The sequence below is a fragment of the Neoarius graeffei genome, chromosome 6 (genome assembly GCF_027579695.1).
Source record: "Neoarius graeffei isolate fNeoGra1 chromosome 6, fNeoGra1.pri, whole genome shotgun sequence".
Lineage (NCBI taxonomy): Eukaryota > Metazoa > Chordata > Actinopteri > Siluriformes > Ariidae > Neoarius > Neoarius graeffei.
In genome coordinates, this window is record NC_083574.1 from 69,239,444 (window position 1) to 69,253,072 (window position 13,629).

General features: G+C 39.4%; 1 protein-coding gene across 1 annotated transcript in view; it reads right to left on the reverse strand.

Moving 5' to 3' along the window:
• The window catches only part of rasgrf1 (Ras protein specific guanine nucleotide releasing factor 1), a 706,856-nt gene that overhangs the window by 152,700 nt on the left and 540,527 nt on the right, over positions 1-13,629 (reverse strand). The window contains exon 15 of the mRNA XM_060924009.1: positions 2,876-3,246. Within this exon, the coding sequence (XP_060779992.1) occupies positions 2,876-3,246 (371 nt within the window). The remainder of the gene's footprint in view (positions 1-2,875; positions 3,247-13,629) is intronic.

Below are 13,629 nucleotides of genomic sequence, written 5' to 3' on the forward strand. Positions count from 1 at the left end.
AGTGCACTAAGTTCAGCTAACCATGAACCTTTGTTAGCTGAAGTATCAGAAGATATTACTAGATGGTCAGCTTTGCCAGTTAATTAAATTTGTATTAATTAGCAATTAAAATTTTTAATAATTGCTTAACAATTGTTGTAATAATAATTATAACTGTTAATTAATACAAATTTAATAATAATTTATTATTAAATTTGTATTAATTAACAATTATAATTATTATTAAAACAATTGTTAAGCAATTTATTGTTATATAAAAGTACTTTACACATCTTTCAATGAATTTATTTTATAATCATGATTTATTTATTTAATATACATGTATTTATCAAAAGTGAGGTGATGTTGGGTGCGGGAGGTTTTTGCATGACCCAATAAAAATAACTTCGAAAAAGTAATATATGAGTAAAAGTTCACCAAATGCAACATCAGGAAAGTAGAAATTTTGAAAACACTTTCACAGTCATAACCCTACTATACATGTCAAATGGAAAATTCAATAAAGATATGTTTTTTAAAAAAATACAGCTTTCTCTACCGAGTTTAGTTCACATCAGTTTTTCCACACTTCCGCTTCAGGGCACCGGTAACTTTTCAAAGACTGAAGGATTGGGTGCAATAGTCCCATATATGCAGCTTCATATTTAAGATACCATAATCATTTACAATACTGATTGGGAGCGGCATATGCAGCAGGTGAAGGCAGTCCTAAAGTCTTTGAGATGGGCTGGCCTCATGGTGAACCCAGCAAAGTGTGTGATAACAGGGGTAGAAGTATGGTATTTGTGCTCCTACTTGTCTTGGGCAGATGTATCCCCAAATTAATAACACTGCTATAATTATGGCCTGCCCAAGACTCAGACCAGAAAGAAGGTGAAACAGTTCCTCGGGCTGGTTGGATATTATTGTAGTTCTGTTTCTAATTATTTGGTATTCACCAGCCCACTGTCTCATCTCACTTAAAAGGGGACACCAGATCTATTCTAATGGTAAAGAAGTGCTAGCAGGCCTTTGTGAGGGTTAAAGTGGCTCTCTGTAGGGACCCTTTGCTTCGCTCTGCTAACTTTTCCTTTTGAGTTGCAAACTGGCACAGGGGGCTCGGAGCCATTCTGTCCCAGGTGGTGGAGGGAAGGACTATCCAGTGCTGTACATCAGCAGGTAACTCTCAGTGCAGGAGTCTAAGTACAGCAAAATGGGGAAGGAGTGTCTGGCTATCAAATGGGCATTCCCCACTCTCCAGTACTATATATTGGGGAGCCGAATCATGCCCACTGCACGAAGGATGACAGACAGGTACAAACCGTGAAGTAAAAATCAAGGGTTCAGGCGATCTACAAACTGGAATATCAATAACTAGCCTAGAACAAAAACTTGAAGACAGATCACATTGATAACTAGACAAACTGTAGCAAAAGGATCCATAACTGTGAACCCGAGTAACCCATGACTCAGTAACATTTGTGTATGCAACATTAAACTGAATACCTTGCATTGTGGATGTGAGTGCAGAAGAAAGCAAACTGAGCTGTGAAGAAAGCAAACTGAGTCCAGGTGTGTGCAGTGAGCATGCAAGTGTTCATGGTGATTGTCACAGTGGTTGCTGGGAGTTGAAGTCCGTGGCAACCAGGTCTGTATGCCATGGGGTGCACTGGAAAAACTGGGTCCAGAATGGAATTTGGAAGCATGGCCTGGAGTCATGAATGCACCTGACAACAATGGGCATTTTGCTTGCATAATGTTTAGATTCAGGCTAAATGCTACCTGTCAACCATATCACAAAGTCATGTAGTCACTAGTTTTTAACCTGCAAAGAGGGAAATCATCACAGTAAGCTAAGATAAACATAAAAAAAAGTTAAAAGAATGTGGGAATGTCTTGTAGCAGTTCTGTACCATAGGGATTGGCAAACATGTAATGGAGATTACAAGTACATAGTAAAACACATCTACAGATCAGAAGTTGATCTGTTTAGGAATAGACAATTCACTTTTTGATTAGGTTTACGGGGAAGTTCACAGGACCAAAATTCAAATATTTCACATTGTGGCTGAATCTAGTATTCTACTAAATGTACTGACGTTGTAGCTTACAAATACACCTATCTGCTCTTATATGGTGGAAGTGACTGCCAGCTGTTTTGGGGTCACACTGTAAAGAGACTCAGCTGTCCAAAAACAGGTGAGATGGTTGGTTAAAGAAAATACAAAAGCATCGGTTACAAAAATTACATAAATGAAAATATCTTGAATATAAGCAAGTTTATCTAGTATTTTATATTGTAAGATTATACTCAACCAAATTAAGATTTTTTAACCTATTTATAGAAATTTGTCTTACTAAGTTCAACCTTCAAATAGTATATTTGCAGATCATTTTGATAATTTTAAGAATTTGTTATCAGTGAATAGAGGAATAAAATGTATAACTTTAAAGGAGTCAAGAAAATATCTAGAAATAGGTTTAAATTGTATTATATTTTATATATGGTAATCTTTTTTTAGTGTAGAAAGTGGCAGTGTATAAATTTCTCTGGAGTTTACACAATAATAACATAAGCAAAAAAGGATTTTCAGGATACATATCTGATTTGTATGATCAGTGTTATAAAGACAACTATAAATGTCTCAGAAACTTCTGTGAGATTTAACATTTGAGATTTTTTTCTTTGTTTTTATCAAAATAAGGTTTGTTTCTTTAGTACAAATCAAATCAAGCCACTTTTGACTGTCATGTGTGTGGTATAGGAAAAAGAAATTAACAAAAGTGCAGCATGAATAGAATGGCAAGTGCAGCACAAAACAAATAGGAAGGACACAATAGGTAACTAATCTTTTAGTAAATAGCAAGTGAAATTTACCCTGGCACACACACTCACCCTGTTTACCAAGTGAGGGATCCTCTGCTTGCTCAGATTTGCCCTCTGTCTCATCACTGATCTTGCTGGTGATAGTGTTGGACACATAGAGCTTGTTGATATCCAGTGTGGTCTTGTTGAAAGGTGTAATGGCTGAGTACATGCTGGCATATCCATTGGAGGAACAAGTAAGTGCAGCGAGGTCCAGTGCCTTGCCGCCTGTGATGATAGGGATGTTCAGTGAGAGCTTGCGTCGCCTGTTTGGAGAAGAGGTCTTGCCAAGGGCCAGTGGAGGAGGTGAGGAGAACTTACGGCTGGCACGGGGCGACTTGGGTGGTTCACCATATAGCAACTTAGTATTCTGGCTGCTGGCAAAGAACAGCTCTAAAGAGCTGTGCAATCAGAGAGAGAGAGAGAGAGAGAGAGAGATGAGCAGTGGCTGATAAAAGTATTCCAAAATATTTACCTAGAATTTTTATAAGTGCCAAGCATGTAGCAAACTCACAAGATGGAGGGTTGCATATATTTTGTCAAATGTAATAGGTCTGGATCATCAGCTGTTTTTCAAATTGAACACTCTTTATATCAAACATAAGTCATTATGGAACATAGATATGTGACAAATTAAAGGAAGGAACATCATAAAGTGGTCAGTAATATGTTGGGCTACCACAAGCTGTCAGAACAGCTTCAGTGTTTTTCAGCATAGAATCTTTAAGTCTCTGGAAATGTACTGGATGAATGCAACAGGAAAAGATATTTGCTGAACTTTTTTTTTGTGATGATGGTGGTCCCCATTTTCTTCCACAATTGGTCATCTGCCAATTTACACCCATTCTCTCCCAGCTCCCACACAACAGCTACCCCCCAGGGAGGCTTAGGCCAAATGCATGTTTCCTTGTGGTACACCCAATTCTAGGGTTGGGGACGATAACAAAAGTTATGACTGGGAAAAAAAAATATGGCTGGACAAAAATACACTGGCAAGAATATTTTGGTTTATGAAATATACAGAAATGTGGTGTCTTATGCAACATGGATATTTAGACTCACCAGGAATTGCCAGGCCAGCCAAAGCTAAAATAACAAACTAAACCTGACACTGACTGCACAAACAGATACTACCTTACCTACCAGTTAAATAAAGGCAAATAAATGACAACTGCTTCCCATATTTCTTGACTAACCAAAGCACACAGATAAAACCCAACAGCCAAACCAAATGGCAGTCAAGTCCTACACCCAGTGTCTTGGAATGTATATACAGATTTTTTTTTTGCAAAATTACACAAAAATAATTATATAGAGGACAGACATGAAAATTAAGGGCACAGGCTAATCTCAAAGGTCACACACAAGCAAATGGGTCATATACTAAAAATCAACCAGAATGAGGAAATCATACAAGCAAATCACAGTGAATGAGCTCTTGGCTGTCACCATTCCGTCTGGTGGCACCCTTATACCGGTGCATCTATGATGTAAGCATGCCTGCAGATAGTGGAAGGTGATGTAGCCTGAACCTGGAAGTAATGCAGCAGCACCTGGACAGAGGACAAAACATGCAACAAACACACATATGCACACAGACAGAAAAGGTGTGGAGCATAATACTTTCACCCACAAATGTGAAGCTCAGGCACACTAATCTGTATATCCCAACTAACTCCTCAAAAGGGCATCCACCATGATGTTTTCTGGACCCTTTTTGTGCACCACAGTTAAATTAAAACCTTGTACAATGAGGTCCCAGCACATAAGCCACTGGTTAGCATTACACATCTAGTCTAAAAATACTAAGGGGTTATGGTCTGTATAAATGTTAATGGGTGAAGGACTACTACCCAGGTATACTTCCAAATGATGTAGTGATAAAAGTAAATGCCTCTTTCTCTGTAATTAAGTTGGTGCTTAGAAAAACAACTAATAGGATGATCAATTCCCTGACCATCCTCCTGAAGGAGAATGGCCCCCACCCCATTTCTGCTGGCATCCAACTCTAACTCAAAAGGCTTATTGAAATCAGGTGCAAAAAGTAGTGGGGAGCTGACTGACTGAGCTGACGAACTATACTTTAATGGATTCAAAGACTGACTGGTATTCAGGTGACCAAACAAAGGATATGTTCTGGTGGAAAAAATTAGTAAGTAGCAAAAAAGCTAAAGCAGAACTCTCAGAGGCATGTGGGTAAGTGAAACCTGCCATTATCCTTCAAGCAGATCCAGTTTAGTGATGAAGGTAGCAGTGTCTACACTATCTTCAATGTTTGGAATAATTCTATTCACTAACAAAAGTTTAACCAAATGAACAGTGAAATATTTAGGAAATGTTGCATACGGACAATCACATACACACAACATACTCCTCTGAACAGATTTTCTCTCTTCGGAAAAAAATGTGTAAGATTGGTATTTATTACGTGGACCAAAGTGTTTATATTTCTCTGTATATTTGGCTATAGTTATGACATTCTTGTGGTACCCACATGAATGTATCTTGCATGTTTTAAATAAGTATATTCATGTAACTGAATGGTAAGTTATGAAGTGCTAAACATTCTATAATTGTGTTTGATGTTGTTTTAAAGGTCTGACTCTTACTAGTTTAAATCTGATATGTAATTTGCAAACCTCTACTATGCTAAAACACACTGCTTCCATCTCCAGCAATATTCATCCAGCAAGAACACTTCAGCCACAAGCCCTTCCAGAGCAATGAGAAACTTTTAAAACTTCAAGAATTCTAAATGCTACAGCCATCCGAATACCTCTGAACACATCTTCAGACGGACATGGGCTGCTACCACTGCCCTCATCAGCAGATTTACTAAGGCAAAGTTACAGAAACTTTTTATATCAACACAGAAGTAACCAAACTTCCAGGCAATCATTCTGATAATCAAGATGTTTTCTTTTGATTTCCCTACACTAGATTGTCTTCTGTATAAGTTAATAGCTCTGTGTTTAAATCTACTGTACCACTACTTTGCTCTGAGTCGCAGACACAGTTCTAACTGATTAAGTAGTGCTGAAACCAATGTTATGTGCAATATTGAGCTTTTGTAATTTCATTTCCACAATCCAGCTTCATTTTACCTTGTTTATCATTTGTGTTTGTTAGTGTTTGTGTCTTAGTTGTGTCAGTTTTAGGAATAAATATTTTGTGTCTTATAAAGATTTGTGACTCTCTGTTTGCTTTTCTCATCATTTCAGTCCCTAAATTTATCGCTTTTCGTTACCCAAGTTCTTTACTTAATTAATGTTTCCCCTAAGTTAAAATGAAACTCCTGCACAGTTAAAAAGTTTCACTGCAGTATTATTACAACACACATATTAAGCTAATTCGGTGGCTGGATTTGTCAAATTAGGTTGTGTAATAATTATTTTATTATTAAAATTCCCTTAATTGAGATAAATTTCCTACACTCCAAAGTTGGTATATGTTGAGAGGTTGTTGTACCTTCAATAAATATTTCAATACTTTTTCTCTGCTCCTCTTTCTTTATTTTTCACCTCTCCATCCTCTCATTAGAACTAACTGATTTTGCTACTCCTATAGTTTTTAAGGTAGTCATGAAACTTGGTATGTAGATTTAACTGATTAAGTACTTTACTGTGATTCTCATGTCCTCCCATTGGCTTCAATTAATTTTTCAAGGTGTAACTGCTCCTAAAGATTAATAGCTAAAATAAGCAAACTTGCTAAAGGACATTAGGTTGTCATACCTTACATAAGTATGGCATAACCTTTCCTTTGTTCCACTTTCTTTTTCTTCCCTCTATCCTCCCATTAGAAAACATTGATTTTACAAAATATGGTAGATGGATTCAACTACAAAAGTACATCATTTACTAATGGCACTCATCTATCTCACTGTACTTTTCTTTCATTCATCCCTCCATTTTTTCATAGCAATCCACTGATTTTATTACTCTTCAACTTGTAAAGTACAACTGCCAAACACTGTATGTTGACTCAACTGCTGAAATAAGGCCCACCTTTACCTTATCTCTCCAGCCATCCATCTATGCCCTTCTTTCTATGTCCTATGAACTTGACTAAATTGCATTCAAATTCATATCCCTTTTTCTCGGTTGAATTGCTCATGAAGTGTTCATTGCAGTGAGGTGAATCACAGAGCACATGAAACAGCACAAGATGAGCTTTCCAGATTGATGCTAGTTGCTTATCAATGAAACAAAGTGTTAATGAGGAAAATAATTTTGAATTTGGATCTAATTTAATCATAGTTACAATCTGCATATAGATCTGCCGCCATGTTCACAAACATTACTCATTTTTTTTCAATTAATCATGAACTCATCAATGCATAGATACTGTATGACACACATAGTGCAAGTAATAGCAGAACCAGAGCTTTATAATGATCCTAATTACATCTGAAATAATGTCTTCATTAATTTCTTCATCCATTTTCACACTCCTGCTTCTTGGTTGAATAAGTCATGAAGTCCCTAACACATCACATATCCAAAATAAAGAGCAGAACTTGCCCTTTTGAATGACACTAGATGTTTAGATGTTTATACAAGACAAAGCATTGTCGAGTAGTCTGGATTTGAAATCAGAGCAAATAAAACAATGACCTTTTTTCTCATTAGGCACTAAGCACATCCATCCATTATGTATACCGCTTATCTGTAGAGACATCCCAGCTAACTTCAGGCAACAGGTGGGGTACACCCTGGGCAGGTCACCAATCTATCACAGGGCTAGCACAGAGACAAACAAGCATTTACACCCATGGGTAATTTAGAATTAGGCCAGTTGGCCTAATCCACATGTTTTTAGACTATGGGAGGAAACCAGAGTCCCCAAAGGAAACCCACACAGGCACAGGGAGAACATGCAAAAGACACAAAGAAAGAACCCAGTTGGCTGCAAGGTTTGAACCCAGAACCTTCTTGCTATAAGGCAGCAGCACTAACCACTGCATGTGTTTTTGCAAATTTCTAACCCATAGAGTAGCCTAACATCATGGTTATTATATTACCAGATTGCAGACAATGCCCCCTACACAACTGTGAAAAGATATTTCTACTGGCAGCATTTTATGGTGAGACACATGTAAAAACATTGTACATAATAACAATAACAATTTCATAAGATGTGATCTTTTTTTGTGACATAAAGGTTAATATAAAAGAATATGCAAGTAATGTCATATCAAATGATGGAAGGGAAAAAAAAGAAGATATCACATGTATGGCTAGCCCAATGATCAAGATAAGAGCTTAAAAATAAAGGTAGTGAAATTATCCTGAATATAGCCTACGGTTCATAGGGGTAATGCCTATCATCTCCATCTATTTAATTTCTTTATCTCTGTCCAACATGTTAACGACTACAGTGTCTTGCAAAAGTATTCATTCCCTTTGGTGTTTGCCCTCTTCTGTTGCATTACAAGCTGGAATTAAAATGTATTTTGGGGGGTTAGCACCATTTGATTTACACAACATGCCTACAACTTTATAGGTGAAATTGTTGTTTTTTTGTGACACAAACAATAATTAAAATAAAAAAAAACAGAAATCTGAACTGTGTATAGGTATTCACCCCCTTTCATATGAAACCCCTAAATAAGAGCTGGTCCAAACAATTCACTTCATAAGTTACATAAATATTTGATTAAGCTCTACCTGTGTGCAATCAAAGTGTCACATGATGCCTGTATAAAGCAACCTGTTCTGGAAGGACCCTAACACTGCAACACTACTAAGCAAGCAATATGAGAACCAAGGAGCACTCCAAACAGGTCAGAGACAAAGTGGGGAAGTATGGATCAGGGTTGGGTTATAAAAAATATCCCAAACTTTGAATATCACAGGGAGCACCATTAAATCCATTATCAAAAAATGGAAAGAATATGTGACCACTACAAACCTGAAAAGAGAAGGCTGCCCACCAAAACTCACAGACCAGGCAAGGAGGGCATTAATCAGAGATGCAACAAAGACACCAAAGAACACTGAAGGAGCTGCAAAGATCCATAGCAAAGATGGGAGTATCTGTCCATAGGACCACTTTAAGCCATACACTCCACAGAGTGGGGCTTTATGAAAGAGTGGCCAAAAAAAAAAAGCCACTGCTTAAAGCAGATACTCAGAACCTTTATTTTTAAATAAATTTCTGAGTGGATAGTATCTCCATCCTTGACTCTTGTATGATGCATAAATGGGAATTTAAAAAAAGATATTTTTGAGAGTTAAAATCAACAACAAAGTTGGCATTTGAGCTAGCCATCCCTAAGTGCGTGACGTCACAGCAGGAAACAGTTTTAAGGCCAAGGCCTTTGACAGCTATAGACCAAAGTCATATGAATAAAAATTTATAGTGAAAGTAAGAAATACTGTTACTGACTTGCTCAACTAAGACTGATTTAGCTTCAGTGACTGTGGGTTGACTCTCATTAAAACAGGATAGATGTTATATCTTATGCAACATGCATGTACATGCATGCATTTTCACTGATAAAACATAAAAGGCTTATTAAATAATCAGATGAATTGAGACAGTCACATTCTGAAGCAAATTAAATCTTATACTGGTAACTTAAACACACAATACAAGTTACATGTATTAAAACAAATGCAGGTAAACAATGTGTTTTTTTTTTAATCCAAATGAGAGTCAGAGCTTACCCGTCTGTGTTCTCGCTTCTTGAAGGGCGATCTTGTGGCTGATTGTTTTGAAACAATCTGACTTTCAGTTGTTTGTTCAGTTCTCTGTTCATTCGTTTCTTTCATGTAAGGGCAAGATGGCAGAAATGTCCAGTTTAGAAATAAGATGGCTGGTCCATTCATTCTCTCCATACTGTGTATTCTGCCATTAGTGCTTGGCTGAGGCAATCACTAAAACCCAGGACGGAACGGAACGTCACTGGTTTTAGCAACAACTGTGGGGAGGTCACTGATCGAGCAATATGTCCCGTCCCGTTCCGTCCCGGGTTTTACCAACAACCCTCAGCTCATCCTCCAGGAGGACTGGTGCAACTAAATTCACTTAAAAAAAAAAAATAAAATAAATACTTTCCTTTTCTTGTTTTAATTTTCTTTAATTGTTGGGACTGCACCCTCTTTCAATACGGGTTTATAGCCAATGCTCCTCAACAGATCAGAGGTTTCATATGAGTCTTCAGTAAAATGTGCAGAGCAGAGGAGAGACCACTTCATAGGCACCAATGTGCCCGTGAATTTCTCACAAAACGCGTCCAAATCTTTGCAGTTTGAACATTCTTGAGCCATGAATGCAACATAAATCCACCTTCTGTCATGTTGTTGCACCAACCAGCAACACATCTACATGGCATGGTAATAAATTCGCTCAAAATGGAGGATCGGCATTGCAGTCAGCTCTGTGTTTTGGTATAGCGGAAATGGTGACAAGACTGATAGACTTCCTGCTGTGACGTTACAGACGTCAAGGTCATTCACTCAGACCACTACCTATATGAATTACTTTAATCATAAAAATTACTATCTTAGATTTATTATTAGCACTTAAAACTATTCCTGTGCCATTCTTGAGGTCTCAAGGCATTTATAAACGAAAGTGAGGCCATGGTTCTGTGTATATGCTTTAAGAAAACACATTTGGGGTTTGCCCAACAGCATATGGCAGACTCCCCAAACACATGGAAGAAGATCTCATCTCATCTCATTATCTCTAGCCGCTTTATCCTGTTCTACAGGGTCGTAGGCAAGCTGGAGCCTATCCGAGCTGACTACGGGCGAAAAGCGGGGTATACCCTGGACAAGTTGCCAGGTCATCACAGGGCTGACACATAGAGACAAACAACCATTCACACACCTTCACACCTACGGTCAATTTAGAGTCACCAGTCAACCTAACCTGCACGTCTTTGGACTGTGGGGGAAACCGGAGCAGCCGGAGGAAACCCATCCGGACATGGGGAGAACATGCAAACTCCGCACAGAAAGGCCACGGGGCTCGAACCCGGACCTTCTTGCTGTGAGGCGACAGCGCTAACCACTACACCACCGTGCCGCCCCAGACTAAAATTTATTTATTTTTATTTTTTTGGCCATGATGGGAAATGCCGTGTGTGGCACAAGCCCAACACTCTGAGAACATCTTTCATACAGTGAAGCACGGTGGTGACAGCATCATGCTGTGGGGATATTTTTCATCTGCAGGGACAGGAAAGCTGGTCAGGATTGAAGGAAAGATGGATGGCACGAAATACATGGCAATTCTGGAGGAAAACCTGTTTGAGTCAGCCAGAGGTTTGAGACTGGGATGAAGGTTCATGTTACAGCAGGACAATGACCCTAAACGTACTGCCAAAGCTACACTGGAGTGGTTTAAAGGGAAACATTTAAGTGTCTTGGAATGGCCTAGTCAAAGCCCAGACTTCAATCCAATTGAGAATCTGTGGCATAGCTTGAAGATTACTGTACACCAACACAACCAATCTAATTTGAAGGAGTTGGAGCAGTTTTGTCTTGAGGAATGGGCAAAAATCCCAGTGGCTAGATGTGCTAAGCTAATAGAGACATGCCTCAAGAGACTTGCAGCTGTAATTGCAACAAAAGGTGGCTCTACAAAGTATTAACTTTGGTGGGGGTGGATATCTGTGCGCACACCAGATTTCTGTTTTTTCTTCCTGTGTTTGTCTATATCTACATGTCAATATAATCTATATATTTTTTTCTTTTTACACTCCACACTGTCTCTGTCTGAAACTCTTCTATCTCACCTGTCTGTTTTTTCCTTCAACCCTCCATCCTTCCATAGCAGTCCACTGACTTTACTAATCCTTCAACTTTTAATCTACAACTGCTAGACTTTATCTGTAGATTCAACTGCTAAACTAAAATGCACAAATGCACCTTTACTTTTTCTCTCTCTGTCTCTCTCTTATACACACACACACACACACACACACACACACACAGAGTGGTGCTTGAAAGTTTGTGAACCCTTTAGAATTTTCTATATTTCTGCATAAATATGACCTAAAACATCATTAGATTTTCACACAAGTCTTAAAAGTAGATAAAGAGAACTCACTTAAACAAATGACACAAAAATACTATACTTGGTCATTTATTTATTGAGGAAAATGATCCAATATTACATATCTGTGAGTGACAAAAGTATGTGAACCTTTGCTTTCAGTATCTGGTGTGACCCCCTTGTGCAGCAATAACTGCAACTAAACGTTTCCGGTAACTGTTGATCAGTCCTGCACATGGGCTTGGAGGAATTTTAACCCATTCCTCCATACAGAACAGCTTCAACTCTAGGATGTTGGTGGGTTTCCTCACATGAACTGCTCGCTTCGGGTCCTTCCACAACATTTCAATTGGATTAAGTTCAGGACTTTGACTTGGCCATTCCAAAACATTCAATTTATTCTTCTTTAACCATTCTTTGGTAGAACGACTTGTGTGCTTAGGGTCGTTGTCTTGCTGCATGAACCACCTTCTCTTGAGATTCAGCCAATGTGACAGAGGCCTTCAGTTGCTTAGAAGTTACCCTGCGGTGCTTTGTGACCTCATCAACTATTACACGCCTTGCTCTTGGAGTGATCTTTGTTGGCCGACCACTCCTGGAGAGGGTAACAATGGTTTTGAATTTCCTCCATTTGTACACAATCTGTCTGACCTTGGATTGGTGGAGTCCAAACTCTTTAGAGATGGTTTTGTAACCTTTTCCAGCCTGATGAGCAGCAACAACACTTTTTCTAAGGTCCTCAGAAATCACCTTTGTTCGTGCCATGATACACTTCCACAAACGTGTTGTGAAGATCAGACTTTGATAGATCTCTGTTCTTTAAATAAAACAGGATGCCCACTCACACCTGATTGTCATTCCATTGATTGAAAACACCTGTGTAGCAATTCTGGATGTGGGTGGAGCACAGAAGCACGGCAGGCGAGAGTTGTTGGTCACACACAAATGCTTTATTTTTCTTATTTCAGCTTTTCAGCATTCATTCATTCACTCACTCAACACGCACACATGCTTTGTGGTCAGGAGGGAGCCCCTTTTCTCTGCTCTCTCCCTCCTTTTATGCTCCGTCCCTGTAACAAACACACACATACAAACATTAATTGACAGCAGGTGGAATGACTTAGCCACTTACCTTCCCTGACCCCGCCCTCCATTCACAGAGTGCTGCTTGGCCACACCTCCACTGCCACATACCCCCACCCCTGACTCAGGCCGGGAAGCCATCCGGCCTGAAGCTGACTCCACCCTGACGGGACAGGAAGTCCGCCACCACCATCTGTGCCCCCAGCCTGTGGATCACCTCAAACTTAAATGGCTGGGGGGCGAGATACTAATGGGTGATCCGCACATTGGCATCCTTCATGCATTGGAGCCACTGGAGGGGCGCATGGTCCAAACAGAGAGTGAAAGGGTGCCCCAGCACGTAGTATCGAAGGGTGAGGACCACCCACTTGATGGCAAGACACTCCTTCTCAACTGTGCTGTACTTGCCTTCATGCATTGACAGTTTCCTGCTGATGTACAGCACAGGGCGATCCTTGCCCTCCACCTCCTGGGACAAAACGGCCCCCAGCCCTCTGTCTGATGCATCAGTCTGCAAAATAAAGGGGAGAGAGAAGTCAGGGGAGTGTAAAAGTGGCCCCCCACACAGTTCAGCTTTTACCTCAGAGAAGGCCTGTTGGCACTGCTCCGTCCACTGGACCAGATCTGGAGCCCCCTTTTTAGTGAGATCAGTTATCGGGCTGGTGACGTCCGAATAATTAGGTAGAAACCTA